The 18525-nt window shown below is 43.6% G+C and overlaps 1 protein-coding gene across 1 annotated transcript in view; it reads right to left on the bottom strand.

Annotated features, from left to right (window-relative positions):
• Window positions 1-18133, bottom strand: part of CFAP97D2 (CFAP97 domain containing 2) — a 30396-nt gene extending 12263 nt beyond the window's left edge. The window contains exons 1-2 of the mRNA XM_068268225.1: window positions 17948-18133; window positions 13443-13523 (exon numbers count right to left, since the gene is read on the bottom strand). Of these exons, the coding sequence (XP_068124326.1) occupies window positions 13443-13523; window positions 17948-18040 (174 nt within the window). The 5' untranslated portion in view covers window positions 18041-18133. The remainder of the gene's footprint in view (window positions 1-13442; window positions 13524-17947) is intronic.
• Between the last annotated feature and the right edge of the window lie 392 nt (window positions 18134-18525).

Here is an 18525-nt window from a genome sequence, read left to right as displayed (position 1 = left end):
TCTCTCCTCCACCATGACGGCGATGTATCCTGACAGGTCTTCTGGGTCCTGATCACATGACATGAGATGCAATCGAGATCCAGGGGATGGTGTCAGCGTTGCAGCGCCACTCAGTGGTAGAATCCACTGAGTGGTGCTGTAACATTGACACCATCCCCTGGATCCCGATCACATCTCATGTCATGTGATCAGGGCCCAGAAGACATGCCATAAATTGAGCACTGCTGCCGTGGGCAGAGGAGAAGTCCATCCAGTTGTCTGGATAGGTAACTATATCAGCTTCCTGCCCACTCTGCATGGCTGTGCTAGGCAGCCAAGTTTAGTCGGCCCCCGCTGCTCTGTCGCAAGTTTTCTCTAAAGTGACAACGCATGCAGGGCTGTTAAAAGGTTAATGCAAATATGCAAATCCCAAGATGAGCCTCCTCTCATAATAGATTGTTTTAATAGATTAGATGCTAGAATCAATAAAAAAAACTTAAATGTAACAAAAACATTTTTTTTTTTTCACAAAACCCATGCTTATAACTCGGTATCCCTGGCTATTTGCAACCAGTGCCTCTGATATACAGGATCTTCTAAAAAAAATTAGCATATTGTGATAAAGTTAATTATTTACTGATAAACATTAGACTTTCATAAATTTTAGATTCAAATACACACAACTGAAGTAGTTTAAGCCTTTTATTGTTTTAATATTGATGATTTTGGCATAAAGCTCATGAAAACCCAAATTTCCTATCTCAAAAAATTTGCATATTTCATCCGACCAATAAAAGAAAAGTGTTTTTAAAACAAAAAAAGTCAACCTTCAAATAATTATGTTCAGTTATGCACTCAATACTTGGTCGGGAATCGTTTTGCAGAAATGACTGCTTCAATGCGGCGTGGCATGGAGGCAATCAGCCTTTTGCACTGATCAGGTGTTATGGAGGCCCAGGATGCTTTGATAGCGGCCTTAAGCTCATCCAGAGTGTTGGGTCTTGCGTCTCTCAACTTTCTCTTCACAATATCCCACAGATTCTCCATGGGGTTCAGGTCAGGAGAGTTGGCAGGCCAATTGAGCACAGTAATACCATGGTCAGTAAACCATTTACCAGTGGTTTTGGCACTGTGAGCAGGTGCCAGGTCATGCTGAAAAATGAAATCTTCATCTCCATAAAGCTTTTTAGCAGATGGAAGCATGAAGTGCTCCAAAATTTCCTGATAGCTAGCTGCATTGACCCTGCCCTTGATAAAACACAGTGGACCAACACCAGCAGCTGACATGGCACTCCAGACCATCACTGACTGTGGGTACTTGACACTGGACTTCAGGCATTTTGGCATTTCCCTCTCCCCAGTTTTCCTCCAGACTCTGGCACCTTGATTTCCGAATGACATGTAAAAGCTGCTTTCATCCGAAAAAAGTACTTTGGACCACTGAGCAACAGTCCAGTGCTGCTTCTCTGTAGCCCAGGTCAGGCGCTTCTACCGCTGTTTCTGTAACGATTGTGGAATTCTCTCCGTGATCAGCGCACAAGACGTGCGCTGACACTGCAGAAATCCTCCACAAGCGTGTAATTTGAGGGAACCCAGCAAAAGGTGCAATGCACCTGTAGAGGGAAATTCCTGTCGGCAGAGGGAGCTGTGGAGTGCAGAGGAACAGCTCCTCTACCCTGCCACACACGCCAGACAGGAATTGTACGAAGGGAAGAAACGCAGGGCAAGATAGCCCTGAAAGAGGGAGATCAAAGCGACAGAGGGTATGTGTGTCCACCAAACTAGTCGCCACCCTGCGATGATGAACACATAACCATGAAGACAAAGTGAGAAGGCAATCGCCAGAGATGGCGATTGCTAACAGCGACACAAGGCCTGAATAAGCACAGATGAGGAATGTATGTATGTCCACCAATCTAGCCACCAACCTGCGACGGTGGACACACAACAGAAGAAACCAAGTGAGAACGCAATCGCAAGAGAAGCGATTGCGGAAGAGAATGAGCACAGGGACAGATTGTATGTGTGTGCACCAAACTAGTCGCCAACCCGCGACGGTGCATACACAACAGCAGATATGAAGCAGGAACGCAATCGAGAGAGAGGCGATTGCCAGAGGTGACACAAGGCTACAGCAAGGCAGAGCACGAGAGTAGCAAAGGCACAGCAAATCATACAATGAGAAGATAAGGAAAATAACAAATGCTAGCTAAACGCGAACACCGCACTCATACGCAACAGTGCACGCGTTTATGCGCGGTCTCCGCGTGATAAGCACAACAGAGACAAGCGCTCCTAACTAACCACGGACAGACAAACATGAAACAGAGGACGCGAGCACTTGCTTAACGTTTAACTCACCGAGCCTCCAGCAAGCGTTCGTAGCAGACAAGACAGATACACGAAAACAGAAATAAGTGAGAGATAGGATCCACAGCACTAGCGCAAGAGGCTAGTGCGATCCAGGAAGACAGAACAGAAGGATCCACAGCACTAGCGCAAGGCGAGTGCGATCCAAGTACAGCAAGAGAGTAGCAGACCAGAAGGATCCACAGCACTAGCGCAAGGCGAGTGTGATCCAAGTATAGAAAGAGAGATGGAGATCAGACGGATCCACAGCACTAGCGCAAGGCGAGTGCGATCCAAGTACAGCAAGAGAGTAGCAGACCAGAAGGATCCACAGCACTAGCGCAAGGCGAGTGTGATCCAAGTATAGAAAGAGAGATGGAGATCAGACGGATCCACAGCACTAGCGCAAGGCGAGTGCGATCCTGGCAAGACAGATCAGATGAGATAGCTGGTAGCAACCGCTGCTCCAGCTATACTCCAAGAACAACAGATCAGAACGACTTCCTGTCGACCACCGCTGGGACAGGACAATCGAAACAGACAAGCAAAACAGATATGCAATCCTAACTGCACTAGGGAAACTGCCTAGTGCAGTTCCAGGAATACTCTAAGCTAATCTTCAAACAATGAGCAAGGCTGACACTCAGGAGTGTTCCACAGGACTAACTCTTATGACCAGCAAAGGACTCTGGGAAACATAGCTCTTTATACTGCCAGTCATCAAAGGAGGCAGGTAGGGGATTTGCATAACGAGTGTATGCAAATTCCTCAGCAGCAGAACAGACCAGAAACTTGTAATGGAAAGACAGGTCTCTCTTGCAGAGACCTGCAGCCCACAGACTAGAGGAATGGTCAAACAGCTGTCTGCCAGTGCATCCAGCTGAGCGGATCATTACAGTACCCCCCCCCCCCTCTAGGGTCGGTTTCCAGACGAGCCTCTAAACTGATATTTGCAAAAGACTCTAACTGAAGACTCATGAAGGTCGGGGCAGCCCGACAAGGCCCAATTCCAGAGTCAGCCCACCCGAAACCGACCTCATGGGAAGGAGAAGCCACCGAAACATGCCCATCAGTACCACAAGTCTCAGTGTAACACCCATCAGGACTGTGAATGTCAGAGAAGAAGCCATCGACACCCACCGAGCCATGCCCACCACCTTCCAAGGACCGTCCAAAAATACCAAACCTGCCAAAATACCCATTCGAAGTGTCCCTTTCCACAAAGCACCCACTGCTGATCTCATCCAAGGTACCAGGAAATATTTCTCCCAGGATCTCCCAGAACACTTTGAAGCTCCGCAGAGATCCCAGGAGGGCAGAACCATCACCAGGCTCACATGGAGAACTATCAAGAACCCCTATGGAACCAATGACAATTCCGGATTCAGAATTACCAGGACAAGCATCAAGACCAGGGTCTTCAGGGACCACCTCTGGGCATGCAGGCAGGCAGGCAACATCAGAACAGGTTTCCACCGAGGAAGCATCTGAGCAGGCTGGCAACCGAGACACACTTGGGCTTTCTGGGTCACAGAACACATCGGGGTACACTAGCCCAAAGGGAACCCCAGGACACGTCGAGGAACTGCCAACCTCAGAGTCCGTTACGACAAGACCAAAACCAGAACCGGGCAGAGAATCATCACGAGCAGTGGTCACAAGCACTGGACTTTCAAAAGAAGGCTTGGACTCAAACCTAGAAATCTCTGTGACAATAATATCATCATTGACTACATATGAGTGAAGCTGCACCAGAGCTGCAAAGGTAGTCAGCACAACAGCAATGCCTACTGAAGTGGGCAACACTTCAGAAGGACTTGGGGGGCAGGAGACATCTCCTACAAGTTCTGCACCCTTTGGGAGGAACTCGGAGGTCTCCAGGATATCAGACAATACCTCAGGAACATCATTTTTCAAGTTTTCTGAGAAGGATTTTGAACTATCCATGTTACAGGGCAAAACTGGAACTTTATCTTGTGGACAGGGCAGATGTCCCAGGGAAGGTTCCACCATAAACTGAGACTGAATTTCATCATCATGAGCGGAATGTACAGGAATATTTACTGGAACACACACTAACTTCCTAACTTTAATCTCACTGCACCCAGAAGTCTGCGTAGCAGTCAAACTAGCTTGCAACTCAAAAACTGCAGAAAAACAGGTGAGTATAATAGCAATACCTAGACGAGCCTCTAGGGACACTGCAGGAGACTCTAAACAAGGCCATATTAACTCATCCAGAGTACAGGGTGCAGAATCAGCATTTTCCTCAGAACAAGAAAGGGACTCACAAATGTCAGTGTGATTGGACATCATATTGTTATTCATGGTACAGGGCAGGCTCGGAGAAACTTTCTCTGGACCCAGCAAAGATGCTTCAGAGTCACATTCGCAAAACCAAAGTGCTGTCTCACTCTTAGACTCGGCTAACGATGTAGAATCCGAGGAGACAGAACGCAAAATTTGCGAATCCAAGATCATTTTAGGTTGTGAAACTGACGCTTCCATAGCGCAAACCTCCGCGATCTGCGGGGCAGACTGTAAGGCGTTCAGGACAGAAACACTGGAGCAACTGTCACCAGGCAACGGGTCCTTACAGGTGTGAACAGGATGAGACAAAGACGCATTTGCAGTAGAAATAGCGACAACATCAGGAAAAACTTTATTAGACATATTAATTTTACTTTTGATGCTGCATAAATTAAGAATTTTCCCCATAGCAGGATCACAGATGGAAGATCTTAAAGATCTGTCTCTAAATGACAAGGGGTCCCACACATCCTTGAGAAAACTGGCACATTCATGCTGATCACAATCTGCAGGAACATCAGAGAAACAGGCATCAGATTGCACAGATTCAAACTGCACGTAGTCAGGAGAGAATCCTCCAAGATTCGCACAGGAATCAACCACAGTGGCCCACCCACTCATTTCAGATCGCACAATGTCAAGACTCACATGCTTTACCCCAGAAAGGCAGGAACAATCATCCGACAACGATGTCTCTTTATTGGAATCAATTGATTGGCGTGTGTGCAACTCATCCAAAATCGTCTGCCAAACATAAATCATCAGATCCACATCACCCTCGTCACATTCGTCGGAATCAATCAAAAGGTACATAGAATCGAGACAATCATTCAAGACATCTTCGCTTTTTGCGATGTAAAAAACGCAAAAGGCTTTCCAATCAAAATCAAATTCCTCCATCAAGGCCCCAATGTCCCATGAGGCAAATGGAGGTTCAAACAAGCCAGTATCCAGATAATCTCCATATGGGTGAAGTTCAGGAACAAGAACAGATTTTTTAACTGCTTTAATATAGTGTGCGATCCTACCTATAATAGGATCCACATAAGCTTTGGATTGGGGCAAAAAACCCGGAGACGGAGCAACATCATTGTAAACATCATTATCATACTGAATGGTTTTGCACATTTCACACTTGACAGAAATAACCTCTTTATTTGTGGTTGCTATGGGCAACGAATCTTTTGGCTGACAAGCCAAATCAGCAGATTGGCCTGCAAGCACCAATTCATTAACATATGGAAATGACACAGAAATGTTGCATAACCTAATCTGATCAGCATCATGCACTGCAGGAAAAAACTCATAGAAATAACTTGGCATGCAAATTCCAAGCTTATGAGAACACACGTGAGCGAGAAATCTGCGAGGGTTATGTCTCAGATTCTCGTGTCTGTCAGAGAAGGGTACAAAATCAGGGGAGCAACCCGTAAAGCTCAAAAAAACACAGGGCAGGGGCAGACCAAAGGGTCGCAATCCCCCCTCACCAGAAACCCCCCGTCAACTCAGAAACAGGGACAAGTGGGGTTACAAACCTCGCCAATGGAGGCGGAGGGAGGAGGAATGGTAATCTCTGACATGACTGACACAATGCGAATTATTAATCTTACTGACTATACGCTTAATCAACATAAGATCTCTGTCCTTTTCAGGGGTTTGACTTTTGTTCCCACCCCTGACTTCGATTTGTTTGACACCGTCAAAGACGTCAACTTATTTGCTAGGAAACTAGCAGTTTATAAGTATATGAACTCCCCTACAATGCAGGCAAAAAGGCTAGAGGAAATGGATGCAAACGCCTTAGACACTCTTAATGACCTTCTAGAGGAGAATAGGACCGGTGACATACAATTAGGAGCACCTAAGAGCAACTTGAAAAGCAAAAGCAAGTTTTGTCCCAGTATTAGTGGTTACCCCACTATTCAAACATTTGTAGATACTGTGGTAAAGGATCTAGAGGATCTGGCAAAATCAAGACCCCATACTGAATGTAATCTTAGTATGAATGAACAACTGGCCCTGAAACAATTGATGGCTAATGATAATATGGTAATCAAGAAATCTGACAAGGGTGGCAATATTGTTTTACAGTCTCGGGATGCATATGTTAATATGTGTAATGTGATCCTCTCAGATGAGAGACAATATAAGAAGTTAGAAGGGAACCCCACACAGACCTTCTATAAGAAACTGGAAAACTTGTTGAAAGAGGCATTGAGAAAGGGTGTCCTGGATAAAAATGATTTTGATTGTATGCTTAATAGGTCTCCCACAGTAGCCACCTTTTACGCCCTCCCAAAAATCCACAAAAATATATCGAATCCACCTGGTCGCCCTATTGTGTCAGGTAACAATTGCCTCACTGAACAGATCAGTAAATACGTAGACTCTTTTTTGAGACCTTTTGTTGAAAGCCTCCCAGCATATCTACGTGATACGATGGATCTTCTAAACAAACTACATGATGTGCATATTGGGGATCAGGTTTGGTTGGCCAGTTTAGATGTAGAGGCCCTGTATAATAACATCGATCATAAGCTGGGCCTGGATGCCACCGGTTATTACCTACAATCTAGAAGTGTCCATCTGGCGGAGCATTCAGCTTTTATCCTGGAGCTTTTGTCATTTATATTGAGCCACAACTATTTTCTGTTCCAGAATAAATATTACCTGCAGAACAGAGGCTGTGCAATGGGGATGGCTTGTGCCCCTTCATATGCGAACCTCTTCTTAGGATGGTGGGAGGACACTATCGTCTTCGGAGAGGACCTGGCAGTATACACCTCTCATGTGATTTTCTGGGGCCGTTTCATAGATGACATCTTCATTTTGTGGGACGGCCCCAGGCAGTTGTTTGCCGATTTCGTTGAACAGTTAAATTCTAACGAGATCGGGATGTTCTTTACTCACGAGATACATAAAGATAGCATTAACTTTTTGGATGTACAAATTCGGAAAAACAACATGGGTGGTCTAGACACTAAGATTTTCCGCAAACCCACGGCAACCAACTCACTCCTGGAATGGCGAAGTTTTCACCCTGAACCTCTAAAAAGGGGTATCCCTAAAGGCCAGTTCCTGCGGGCCCGCAGGAACTGTACGAATGAATCTGACTTTAAAGAGGAGTGCCTGACCCTAAAGAAACGTTTTGTTGATCGGGGGTACCCCAGAGAAGTGATTAGGGAGGCATATGAAAAGGCACAGGCTGTCGAATGTAAGGATCTCCTTATCCCGAAAAATAGGGACTTCTCTAAAGAGAGCGCAAATGTGAGATTGGTTAGTACCTTTTCCAATCAATCAAGTAACATTAAACGAATCCTGGCAAGACATTGGTCCATTTTAAAATTGGACACACAATTAAAAGATTATTTGCCAAGAGCACCCCTTATCACCTACAGAAGAGGGAAAAACTTGGGGGATAATCTGACACATTCTTTTCTGCCCACTGCTAACAGTGAAACTACAGGGGTAAGAAAAACCTGGTTAAATTCTAACCCCCCTAAAGGGATGTACAAATGCGGGAGATGTAAGGCTTGTCCTAATGTTCTCAACTGCAAGAGCTTTGTGGCCCCCAAAGATGGTTGTACTTTTGATCTGTGGGACTTTTTTAACTGTAACAGTGAGGGAGTGGTATACGCAATCCAATTCCCGTGCCCCCTAATCTATGTGGGGGAGACTACAAGAGTTGTCAAAGAGAGAATACTTGAGCATCTAGGAGATGTCAATCACAAACGCAACACCTCGGTTGCCAGACATTGCCATGATAAACATGGCGGTAACCCGTCTTGTCTGAAATTCTGGGTCATACAAAAATGGAAGATGGGACCCCGAGGGGGTAATTTAGACCAGAAATTGAGACAGCTTGAGGCCCACTGGATATATAGGTTGGGCACGTTAAGCCCTAAGGGCCTCAATGAGGGGTTTACGTTCTCCCCCTTCCTGTAATACTGGGACTTAGTTCCCTGCAATACTTACCTTCTCGTAGAGATGTATATTGGTCCCCCTGTGGTTGACAAATCACGTGTTTAGATTTAGGTATTTCTATCCTCCATGTAAACATTTACTGCCATTATAATGCTCACCCCCTAGCCCTTGTATTGGGTGTTTAATGCCTCTGTACTTGTGTATAGTTATGTGATAAGAGGCTTACTATTAACCACCTTGCCCTGTGTTTTGCCTTCCCTTATTATGGTGGTTGGCAATTCACAGAGGTCTGGGTCATCGTAGCTTCATCCAATAAGCTGTATGAGATTTATGTATTTATCTCCCTTCACTGCGTGTGTGCACGCATTTAGCTTGCATCGATTTAGATGACTATTTTGCCTTGTTAGTTTCTTCAGCACATTATTCCCGTATATTTGCGCCCACATACACACGTTGCCATGACTACCGGTATCCAGCCTAGTATAGAAGGCGTACATTTGATGCGCTTCCGCCTTCATGGCTGCGGTTACCGTGGCAACGCGTCCTGACGTACTTGCGCATGTGACCACGCTCTCACAGGCGTACATGCGTCTCAGGGTAAGAAAGGACAGAGGTTAGCAGCAGCCTATTGGCTGCTGCACGATTACGTTGGCCTCAGCACCTCCCGCTTAACCACGCCCCCAGCTATTCCGCTGGACCAATCGGAGGGTCCGAAATACGGATTTTAAAATTTATATATGTAGCAACAGTCTGCTACTCTGTTCTGTCGCATGAGTGTGATCTTTTCATGCTGAAGGGTAGATAGGGGGAAAAACCCAAGTTTAAAGTGGTGCAGAATTACAGGTAAATTTTATATTAATCTCTATGGCCAAATTGCGGATTGGATACCAGTAATGATTGACTATATGCTGGACCTATCAGGTGAGGGGATACCCCCTCCCTGTGAGGAGGAGCAGGCTTCCGGCCTACCCAGAAGCCTCTGGGCTCCTCCACACACTATATAAGGGCAGTTAGGATGGATGTAGCTTAGCAGGCTGTTTTTTTACGGCCATCTTCCTGTCAGTTTGTTATACCAATTATGTGATATGTATTTAATGTAACTTGTTTGTAGCACTATGGCACTCTAGCACTGAGCACTTTTTTCTCCTGACGAAATTTCCAATTTAGGAAATGAAACATGTTGAGTTTTGTGTAGAGTAATAGGTTTTGATTGGGAAAAGGGGAGGATGGTTATTTTTTTAGCCACTGATACCTATCCCCCCTTCCCATGCATCACTATATATGTGTATAGCAAAATAGGTCTTATCTTAGAATACTTTATTAAAAGTTAAGTTTTAATACTTGTCCTCTCTGGAAAGGGTTATTTGTTAATTACATTTCAGACTTGACAGAAATAACCTCTTTATTTGTGGTTGCTATGTGCAACGAATCTTTTGGCTGACAAGCCAAATCAGCAGATTGGCCTGCAAGCACCAATTCATTAACATATGGAAATGACACAGAAATGTTGCATAACCTAATCTGATCAGCATCATGCACTGCAGGAAAAAACTCATAGAAATAACTTGGCATGCAAATTCCAAGCTTATGAGAAAACACGTGAGCGAGAAATCTGCGAGGGTTATGTCTCAGATTCTCGTGTCTGGCATACTCATCAGCCCACACGAACAGATCCCCTTGGAAAAGATTGTAAGCAATCTGACCACTCCAAGTAGAAATATTGGTGGCCTGAAATTCAGGATTTGCCAAGAATCTGGAACATTCTGAAATGAACTCATCTCTGGTTTCAGAGTCCAGTATCTTAAACCTCTTAAAGACACAGGACCCATATTTGACTAAATCGTACAAATCGGAAATTCCCTCTACACAGGGAATTTCGGTTTGGCTAATCATACTGTAACGATTGTGGAATTCTCTCCGTGATCAGCACACAAGACGTGCGCTGACACTGCAGAAATCCTCCACAAGCGTGTAATTTGAGGGAACCCAGCAAAAGGTGCAATGCACCTGTAGAGAGAAATTCCTGTCTGCAGAGGGAGCTGTGCAGTGCAGAGGAACAGCTCCTCTACCCTGCATACACGCCAGACAGGAATTGTACGAAGGGAAGAAACGCAGGGCAAGATAGCCCTGAAAGAGGGAAATCAAAGCGACAGAGGGTATGTGTGTCCACCAAACTAGTCGCCACCCTGCGACGATGAACACACAACCATGAAGACAAAGTGAGAAGGCAATCGCCAGAGATGGCGATTGCTAACAGCGACACAAGACCGAATAAGCACAGATGAGGAATGCATGTATGTCCACCAATCTAGCCGCCAACCTGCGACGGTGGACACACAACAGAAGAAACCAAGTGAGAACGCAATCGCAAGAGAAGCGATTGCGGAAGAGAATGAGCACAGGGACAGATTGTATGTGTGTGCACCAAACTAGTCGCCAACCCGCGACGGTGCATACACAACAGCAGATATGAAGCAGGAACGCAATCGCGAGAGAGGTGATTGCCAGAGGTGACACAAGGCTACAGCAAGGCAGAGCATGAGAGTAGCAAAGGCACAGCAAATCATACAATGAGAAGATATGGAAAATAAAAAACGCTAGCTAAACGCGAACACCGCACTCATTCGCAACAGTGCACGCGTTTATGCGCGGTCTCCGCGTGATAAGCACAACAGAGACAAGCACGCCTAACTTTCCACGGACAGACAAACATGAAACAGAGGACGCGAGCGCTTGCTTAACGGTTAACTCACCAAGCCTCCAGCAAGCGTTCGTAGCAGACAAGACAGATACACGAAAATAGGAATAAGTGAGAGATAGGATCCACAGCACTAGCGCAAGAGGCTAGTGCGATCCAGGAAGACAGAACAGAAGGATCCACAGCACTAGCGCAAGGCGAGTGCGATCCAAGTACAGCAAGAGAGTAGCAGACCAGAAGGATCCACAGCACTAGCGCAAGGCGAGTGCGATCCAAGTATAGAAAGAGAGTTTGAGATCAGACAGATCCACAGCACTAGTGCAAGGCGAGTGCGATCCTGGCAAGACAGATCAGATGAGATAGCTGGTAGCAACCGCTGCTCCAGCTATACTCCAAGAACAACAGATCAGAACGACTTCCTGTCGACCACCGCTGGGACAGGACAATCGAAACAGACAAGCAAAACAGATATGCAATCCTAACTGCACTAGGGAAACTGCCTAGTGCAGTTCCAGGAATACTCTAAGCTAATCTTCAAACAATGAGCAAGGCTGACACTCAGGAGTGTTCCACAGGACTAACTCTTATGACCAGCAAAGGACTCTGGGAAACATAGCTCTTTATACTGCCAGTCATCAAAGGAGGCAGGTAGGGGATTTGCATAACGAGTGTATGCAAATTCCTCAGCAGCAGAACAGACCAGAAACTTGTAATGGAAAGACAGGTCTCTCTTGCCGAGACCTGCAGCCCACAGACTAGAGGAATGGTCAAACAGCTGTCTGCCAGTGCATCCAGCTGAGCGGATCATTACAGTTTCTGGTTCAAAAGTGGGTTCATGCTTCCATCTGCTGAAAAGCTTTATGGAGATGAAGATTTCATTTTTCAGCACGACCTGGCACCTGCTCACAGTGCCAAAACCACTGGTAAATAGTTTACTGACCATGGTATTACTGTACTCAATTGGCCTGCCAACTCTCCTGACCTGAACCCCATGGAGAATCTGTGGGATATTGTGAAGAGAAAGTTGAGAGACGCAAGACGCAACACTCTGGATGAGCTTAAGGCCGCTATCGAAGCATCCTGGGCCTCCATAACACCTGAGCAGTGCCACAGGCTGATTGCCTTCATGCCACGCCGCATTGAAGCAGTCATTTCTGTAAAAGGATTCCCGACCAAGTATTGAGTGCATAACTAAACATAATTATTTGAAGGTTGACTTTTTTTGTTTTAAAAACACTTTTCTTTTATTGGTCGGATGAAATATGCTAATTTTTTGAGATAGGAAATTTGGGTTTTCATGAACTGTATGCCAAAATCATCAATATTATAACAATAAAAGGCTTAAACTACTTCAGTTGTGTGTATTTGAATCTAAAATATATGAAAGTCTAATGTTTATCAGTACATTACAGAAAATAATGAACTTTATCACAATATGCTAATTTTTTGAGAAGATCCTGTATATAACTCCCTACTGATGTGACTTTGCAGGGTGCAGGTAGGTGCAACTACATAAAAAAACAAAAACACACAATTTGAGATTTTACCACATTGCAGCTCCTCGCAATTTATAATGGCTTTAGTAAATCACCCCCAGTGACCAGCTGTTTGGACACTTTAATATACATAGGTCAGAATTTTCGTACAAACATTCTCATCCAGAATACATGGAGAAAGGGGACTTTCACACTGGCACGCTGTGTTGTGACGGACACTGTTTAGTGCACTGTGATGTGGTGCGATTCAGAGTCTATGGGCAGATCACACTTCATCAGCTGAGATGCAATGTAGCTGATTCCACTGTTACAATGCAGAACATGCAGTGTGTTGTTAGAATTATGCACATTGACACACACAATGCCAATCAAGGTGCACATTTATCAGATGCTACATCGCATGGCAGTTGTGTTATATGCACATTATAACGCAACTTAATACAATATCCCAGTGTGAAATTAGCCTAACACAAAACACAAGTGATTGATTTGATCAGGTAACTGATTTGTACATTTCTGGTTGACTTGCTGCAATCAGATGATCAAGTCTTATTTCTATTTTTTATGTATGAATGAGAGAAATATGAATAATAATGGCTATAAGCAGCCAACAATTTCTGGATCAGTACTCTATATCTGTTTTCTTACTGTATTAATAGCCATTCAGTTGAACTGGCTGGAATTACCTTTAGTTTTTTCAGCTTGAGACTGAGATGGGTATAAGTGTGAGGGCTATGGGTGTCCACCATCGGCTTGGCAGACTGCACCTAAAACAAGGCATCCATCATTAGTATCCCACATAATAATCACTATGTATATAACAATGTTATTCATTTCAATGTCTTTTATATCTGTACTCCATCCACATTTACTCCTTGCTAAGGCATTATTTACAGATTCACATTTTCTTACAGCAACTGTATAATTCATATACGTCCATCGCTAGAAGAACAGTGTTGCCCGCCATCCATCCGACGTCCACGCTGCATGCTAGGCTCTGCTGGCACCGTTTCTTCCAGTCACTCTGCACCGCCTCCATGAGCCACTGTGACCAATGCCGATGCCATACCCTTGACCAAATAGCTTTTGCCACTTTGTAATTGGAGAACCCCATAGGCTACAATGGCTAATGGTGCTATTTGTTTTATAACACCTTGTTCACCAGATTTCTGCAGAGTGCCTCTTTAGAAAGTTGCGGTACACAGCTGTACTGCAAGTTAATGGGCCACGTACTGATACAGTAGCTGACAAAGAGTAATTGCCACAGCTGCAGAACTGCTACTCCAGTGAATGAACTACAGACCACCGACTTATTTTAATTGCAGTATGACAAGGAAAGCAGTGATTGCCACCATAGAAAATCTGAACGCTCTTTTGTAAGTACGGACTTTGAAAAGTGGTGATCAAACGTTCAAAGGTAGATTTCACATTGCTACCTCTTAATAAATAGGCCTCTTAGAGTTTTCTTGGAAAGTAACCTTTGATTATGTATTTTTTTCATCCAATATTTAGTTTCTATAGCTCAGGCTCGTGACAGGTTTCCTTTAAGGCAAATGTCAAGTAATACCTTTTGTGAAACATACATTGATAGTTTTACAGTTCATATAATACAATTCAAGCAAAGCTAATTGTACACAATGTGTATCAAAGAGGAACTCTGAGGGTTCTTTTGTTAGGTAAAATTGTAGGTTACATAATAAGGCTGAGCTGGTAACACGCTTGTCATTTTGTTTAAAGTTGTCATGCTTCTAAGCAACAGAGAAGGGCACCTTTCAAGTTCTTCCAAGATTGCTCTGTGTCATGCTTATGCAGATTTCTCTTTTGTTTGTGACACTGTGTTGAAATTATCTAGTGTTCATTTCCCTGTTTATGTTGACTATAGTTAATGATTTTGTTACTTTACCTATCAGCCTGACTAACATGGAAAACTAGAGGAAAGAGAGTTTTTTTCGTAAAAACGTGAAATGTGATTCCATCTTTAATTGTTTAATTGCTATGAAAACCACCCCAGTTCTGTTGCTTCACTTTATATGCATCAATCATTTATGTCTTTTTTATGTATTTGTTTCATTTGTTTTGACTTAACACTGTTATTTAACAGTTTAATGCCAATCCTAGGGAGAACATTTGTTTTGGATAGTGTGGTGAAGAGAACCTTTTGTTTGGATTTGTATTGCTGTGCTGTGTGTAATCTATGATATTTTCTACCACTTCCTGTACAGCGACAGAGACAAAACATGATATGATTTTGTATCAAGGGGGAGGAGTTGTAATCATTACAGACAATTACAGTGTTATGTTGGCAGTTGATAACTCCTGACTGAGGAACAAAGAACTAGGAAATGGAAAATTTAGTATTTTTGAAGCAAATAAACAATTCAAACAGCCAAGTAGTTAATATATGGGTACAGCACTGTCCATATATAGGAAACAATATAGTAACAACACATAAATCATAGATTTAGGCAGCAAATCACTTCTCAAAAGTTGCCTAGTATCCTGATATGTTTTGTTGTCAAGGGCATATTTTATTAAAGAACCACAGTTTAGTAGTAAGTAAGTGTTTGACCATAATACCACTAATATGACACATAACATTTATATAACATTAACATAACATTTATATCGCACTTTTCTCCTGGCGGACTCAAAGCACCAGAGCAGCAGCCACTAGGGCGCGCTCTATAGGCAGTAGCAGTGTTAGGGAGACTTGCCAAAGGTCTCCTACTGAATAGGTGCTGGCTTACTGAACAGGCAGAGCCGAGATTCGAACCCAGGTCTCCTGCGTCAGAGGCAGAGCCCTTAACCATTACACCTTCCAGCAACATTCTCCTGGTGGAATAAAAGTCCTTCAGGGCTGCAACCACTTGGGGTGCTCCACGGGCGACTAGGATCATTAGAGAGCCTTGCCCAAAGACTCCTTACTGTTTTTACTGGGCCAGGATTCAAACCCTGGTAAAGGCTCAAACCCTGCATGTGAGGCAACAACCTTAACCAGTATGCTATCAGGCTTCAAAATGTCCCACAGGTATAGATATGGCCAGGTTTGAGGAAAGGCCAAAAAGGCCATGGCCTAGGGCACCAGAAAGCAAGGATCGGCAAGGGGTCCGTGGCCACCCTGCTTCCACAGTGCAGAGCAGTCAAGCACAGCACAGGATGTGGAAGCACAGGACAGGGGAGCATAGGATGGGGGTGCTCTAGACCAGGGGAGACACAGTGGGCAGGGTGAGGTTGACAGTAAGCCTTGGGTGGTAAAATATACAAATTCGGCCCTGGGTATAGAGCAAATTAATAATAAATGGAAAAGATCTGTGAGTGACTGTAGAGCTATAAAGAGGTGGAATAACATGCTGGTCATGTCACATGCACAGGATGATGTTCTACAAGTCTGAAGATCTCTGGGAGCTGTATTTTGGAGGCATGGAAATGCAGGTTCTAATGATGATTTGAAAAATGGAAAGCAAAAAAGTGTCTACCCAATTCTCAGATTACCACTCGTGTGGAGACATCTAAGTTTGCTTCAAGTAGACTTATCTTAAAGGGTCTAATTTACTATGACATTTCAAGTGATCCCAGAGGATCTCCAGTAGGGATTTTATAAGTGATCCAGAACTGGATGTTTTAACAACTGTATGCTATTAGGAGGTAAGGGATTGCAGTCTTCGCCTGGTCTATTTTTGGAATAAAGATGGAACTACTGTAAAGTTTGTCAGTTAGCAGGTGTGTAACTGCAATCTCACACACACTTCCTTAAAGGACCACTATCACGAAAAGGAGGCAGTTAAAACCTGACAGAACCGACAGGTTTTGGGCCAGTCCATCTCCTCACATGGGGAAGTGAGTAGGGAGGCTGGCTGGTATCTTACTATTTTGGCAGTTAAACTGCTGTTCAGGAAATGCTGTTGAAAAAAAACCCGGTTCTGTCAGATTTTAATTGCCTACTTTTTTCACGATAGTGGTCCTTTAATGAGAAGGTTTTTTTAAGAGCCCAGTCCCAGCATATTTCCAGTATTTTCTTAGCATACGTTTAGGGCCTGAGCCCACTAACACAGTTATGTCTGCTTCTGCCTGCTTATCAGCATCTGTAACATTGATGTGTTGCTGAAAAGTGGACACAACTGGGTTAGTAGGCTCAGGCCCTGTGTTGCTTTTATTGAACAGCAAAAAACCATAACAGCATCTCATCCTTGGCAAGAGTTTCCTGAATGCCTATTTTTATCTTGCCAAGTTTGCTCAGCAGTTTTGTTTTGTTGTACCATTGCAAAGTTTCCGGATGCAGTGGCCAATATGTGAAAGGAAGATAATTAGTTAGCATTGGTGGCATCAGTCCAGCTGGAGGTTTCTGAAGAGGACTTCAGGATGTATGAATCTGTGCAGCAGGGATTTATCTTGAGGTGAAAGTTTGCCTGAGATCCCCATTCAGAGACCCTTGTTTGACTCTGTACAGAGCAGCATGTATTATCCTATGGGAAGGTATGAAAAAGAGGAGCAGGCTGTCTCTCATTGTAAGAAATATAATAGCAATCAGCTAAAGAAACTCAGCCTGGTTCAATAAAAAAGAGTGGCAGAGACAGGAGTTTTACAAACATTAGGCTTAAACTGAAAAAGATTTTTCAAGTGACTAATGTCTAAATATAACTTTAAATTATATATTTCTTACACTTAGTTGTGCTTAAAACAACTTAAATGAGGCGTACAATGTACCTGAGCATTACTCCTATTATTTACATTATAGTACTGAAGTGCTGACCTGCGCAGAGGCAATATGGAGTGAAGACTGGAAAATTTAAAACTTGGCTAAGAAGGAGAAAGCACTTACAAAGGAATAACAATATATGTATAAGATAAATACTTGGTGAGATCATGACAACCAGGGAACTAGAAAATTATAATAAATAATAAAATAACCATGGCAAGTTCATTACAAGGGAGAAAAACAGATTGTAATATATAAATCTGATTTACTTTTCAAATTGCTACCTTGCTAAGTACTCAACAAAGGAAGATTACCATTTCTGATACTTGGGCGGATGTTATCAATACATCAATATTGACAGTGACAGATTATTTAGAACCGTATAAAAGTCTATCTATCTATCTATCTATCTATCTATCTATCTATCTATCTATCTATCTATCTATCTATCTATCTATCTATCTATCTATCTCTATCTATCAATCATTGCTATACCTTTCTTTTATGCTCATCGTAGTAGGTTTTGTCCCATTTCTGCTGAAGATACTTGTTGCCACATGGTAATATTGGCTGGTATGCTCTGTGCATCTTGATTGAGTATAACTCTCCACACAGCCAGCAAGCCTTCAAAGTGACTGAAGCAGAGAGCAGGGAGCCTGGGGAGAGAAACCGTGGTGACAGTGCTGTGTTTGAAGCAGGTCATGTGCTGGTTGTCATGGCATTGGTGTTAAGGAGAAAAGAGAATAGCCGGTGCTAACATTTCAAACATTGTGGTAGATTAGCAAACAAAGCAATATGTAAGGCTACTAATTCCACTGAGTGACAGTATAATAATACACTGGAGCAGGATAAGTCCTGTACACTGTCTAGTTAGAGGGTAAAGGACCTAAACAATGGTAAGAGCAGCAGACAGGGACTGATGATGCTGAAGGAAGTCAGAGCTATGCTGCTGCCACACATACCACAGTCTAATTCAGCAGGTGTACCAGATTTGCGTATTTCAGCCTGAACAACCGATTCCAATTAAAATTAGTAGCTGACCCACAAACAAACATAGTTGTTGGTAAATTTGA

The sequence above is a fragment of the Hyperolius riggenbachi genome, chromosome 2 (assembly GCF_040937935.1).
Source record: "Hyperolius riggenbachi isolate aHypRig1 chromosome 2, aHypRig1.pri, whole genome shotgun sequence".
NCBI lineage: Eukaryota > Metazoa > Chordata > Amphibia > Anura > Hyperoliidae > Hyperolius > Hyperolius riggenbachi.
Note: the sequence above shows the minus strand (reverse complement) of the source record. Positions and strands in the feature narration are given on the sequence as shown.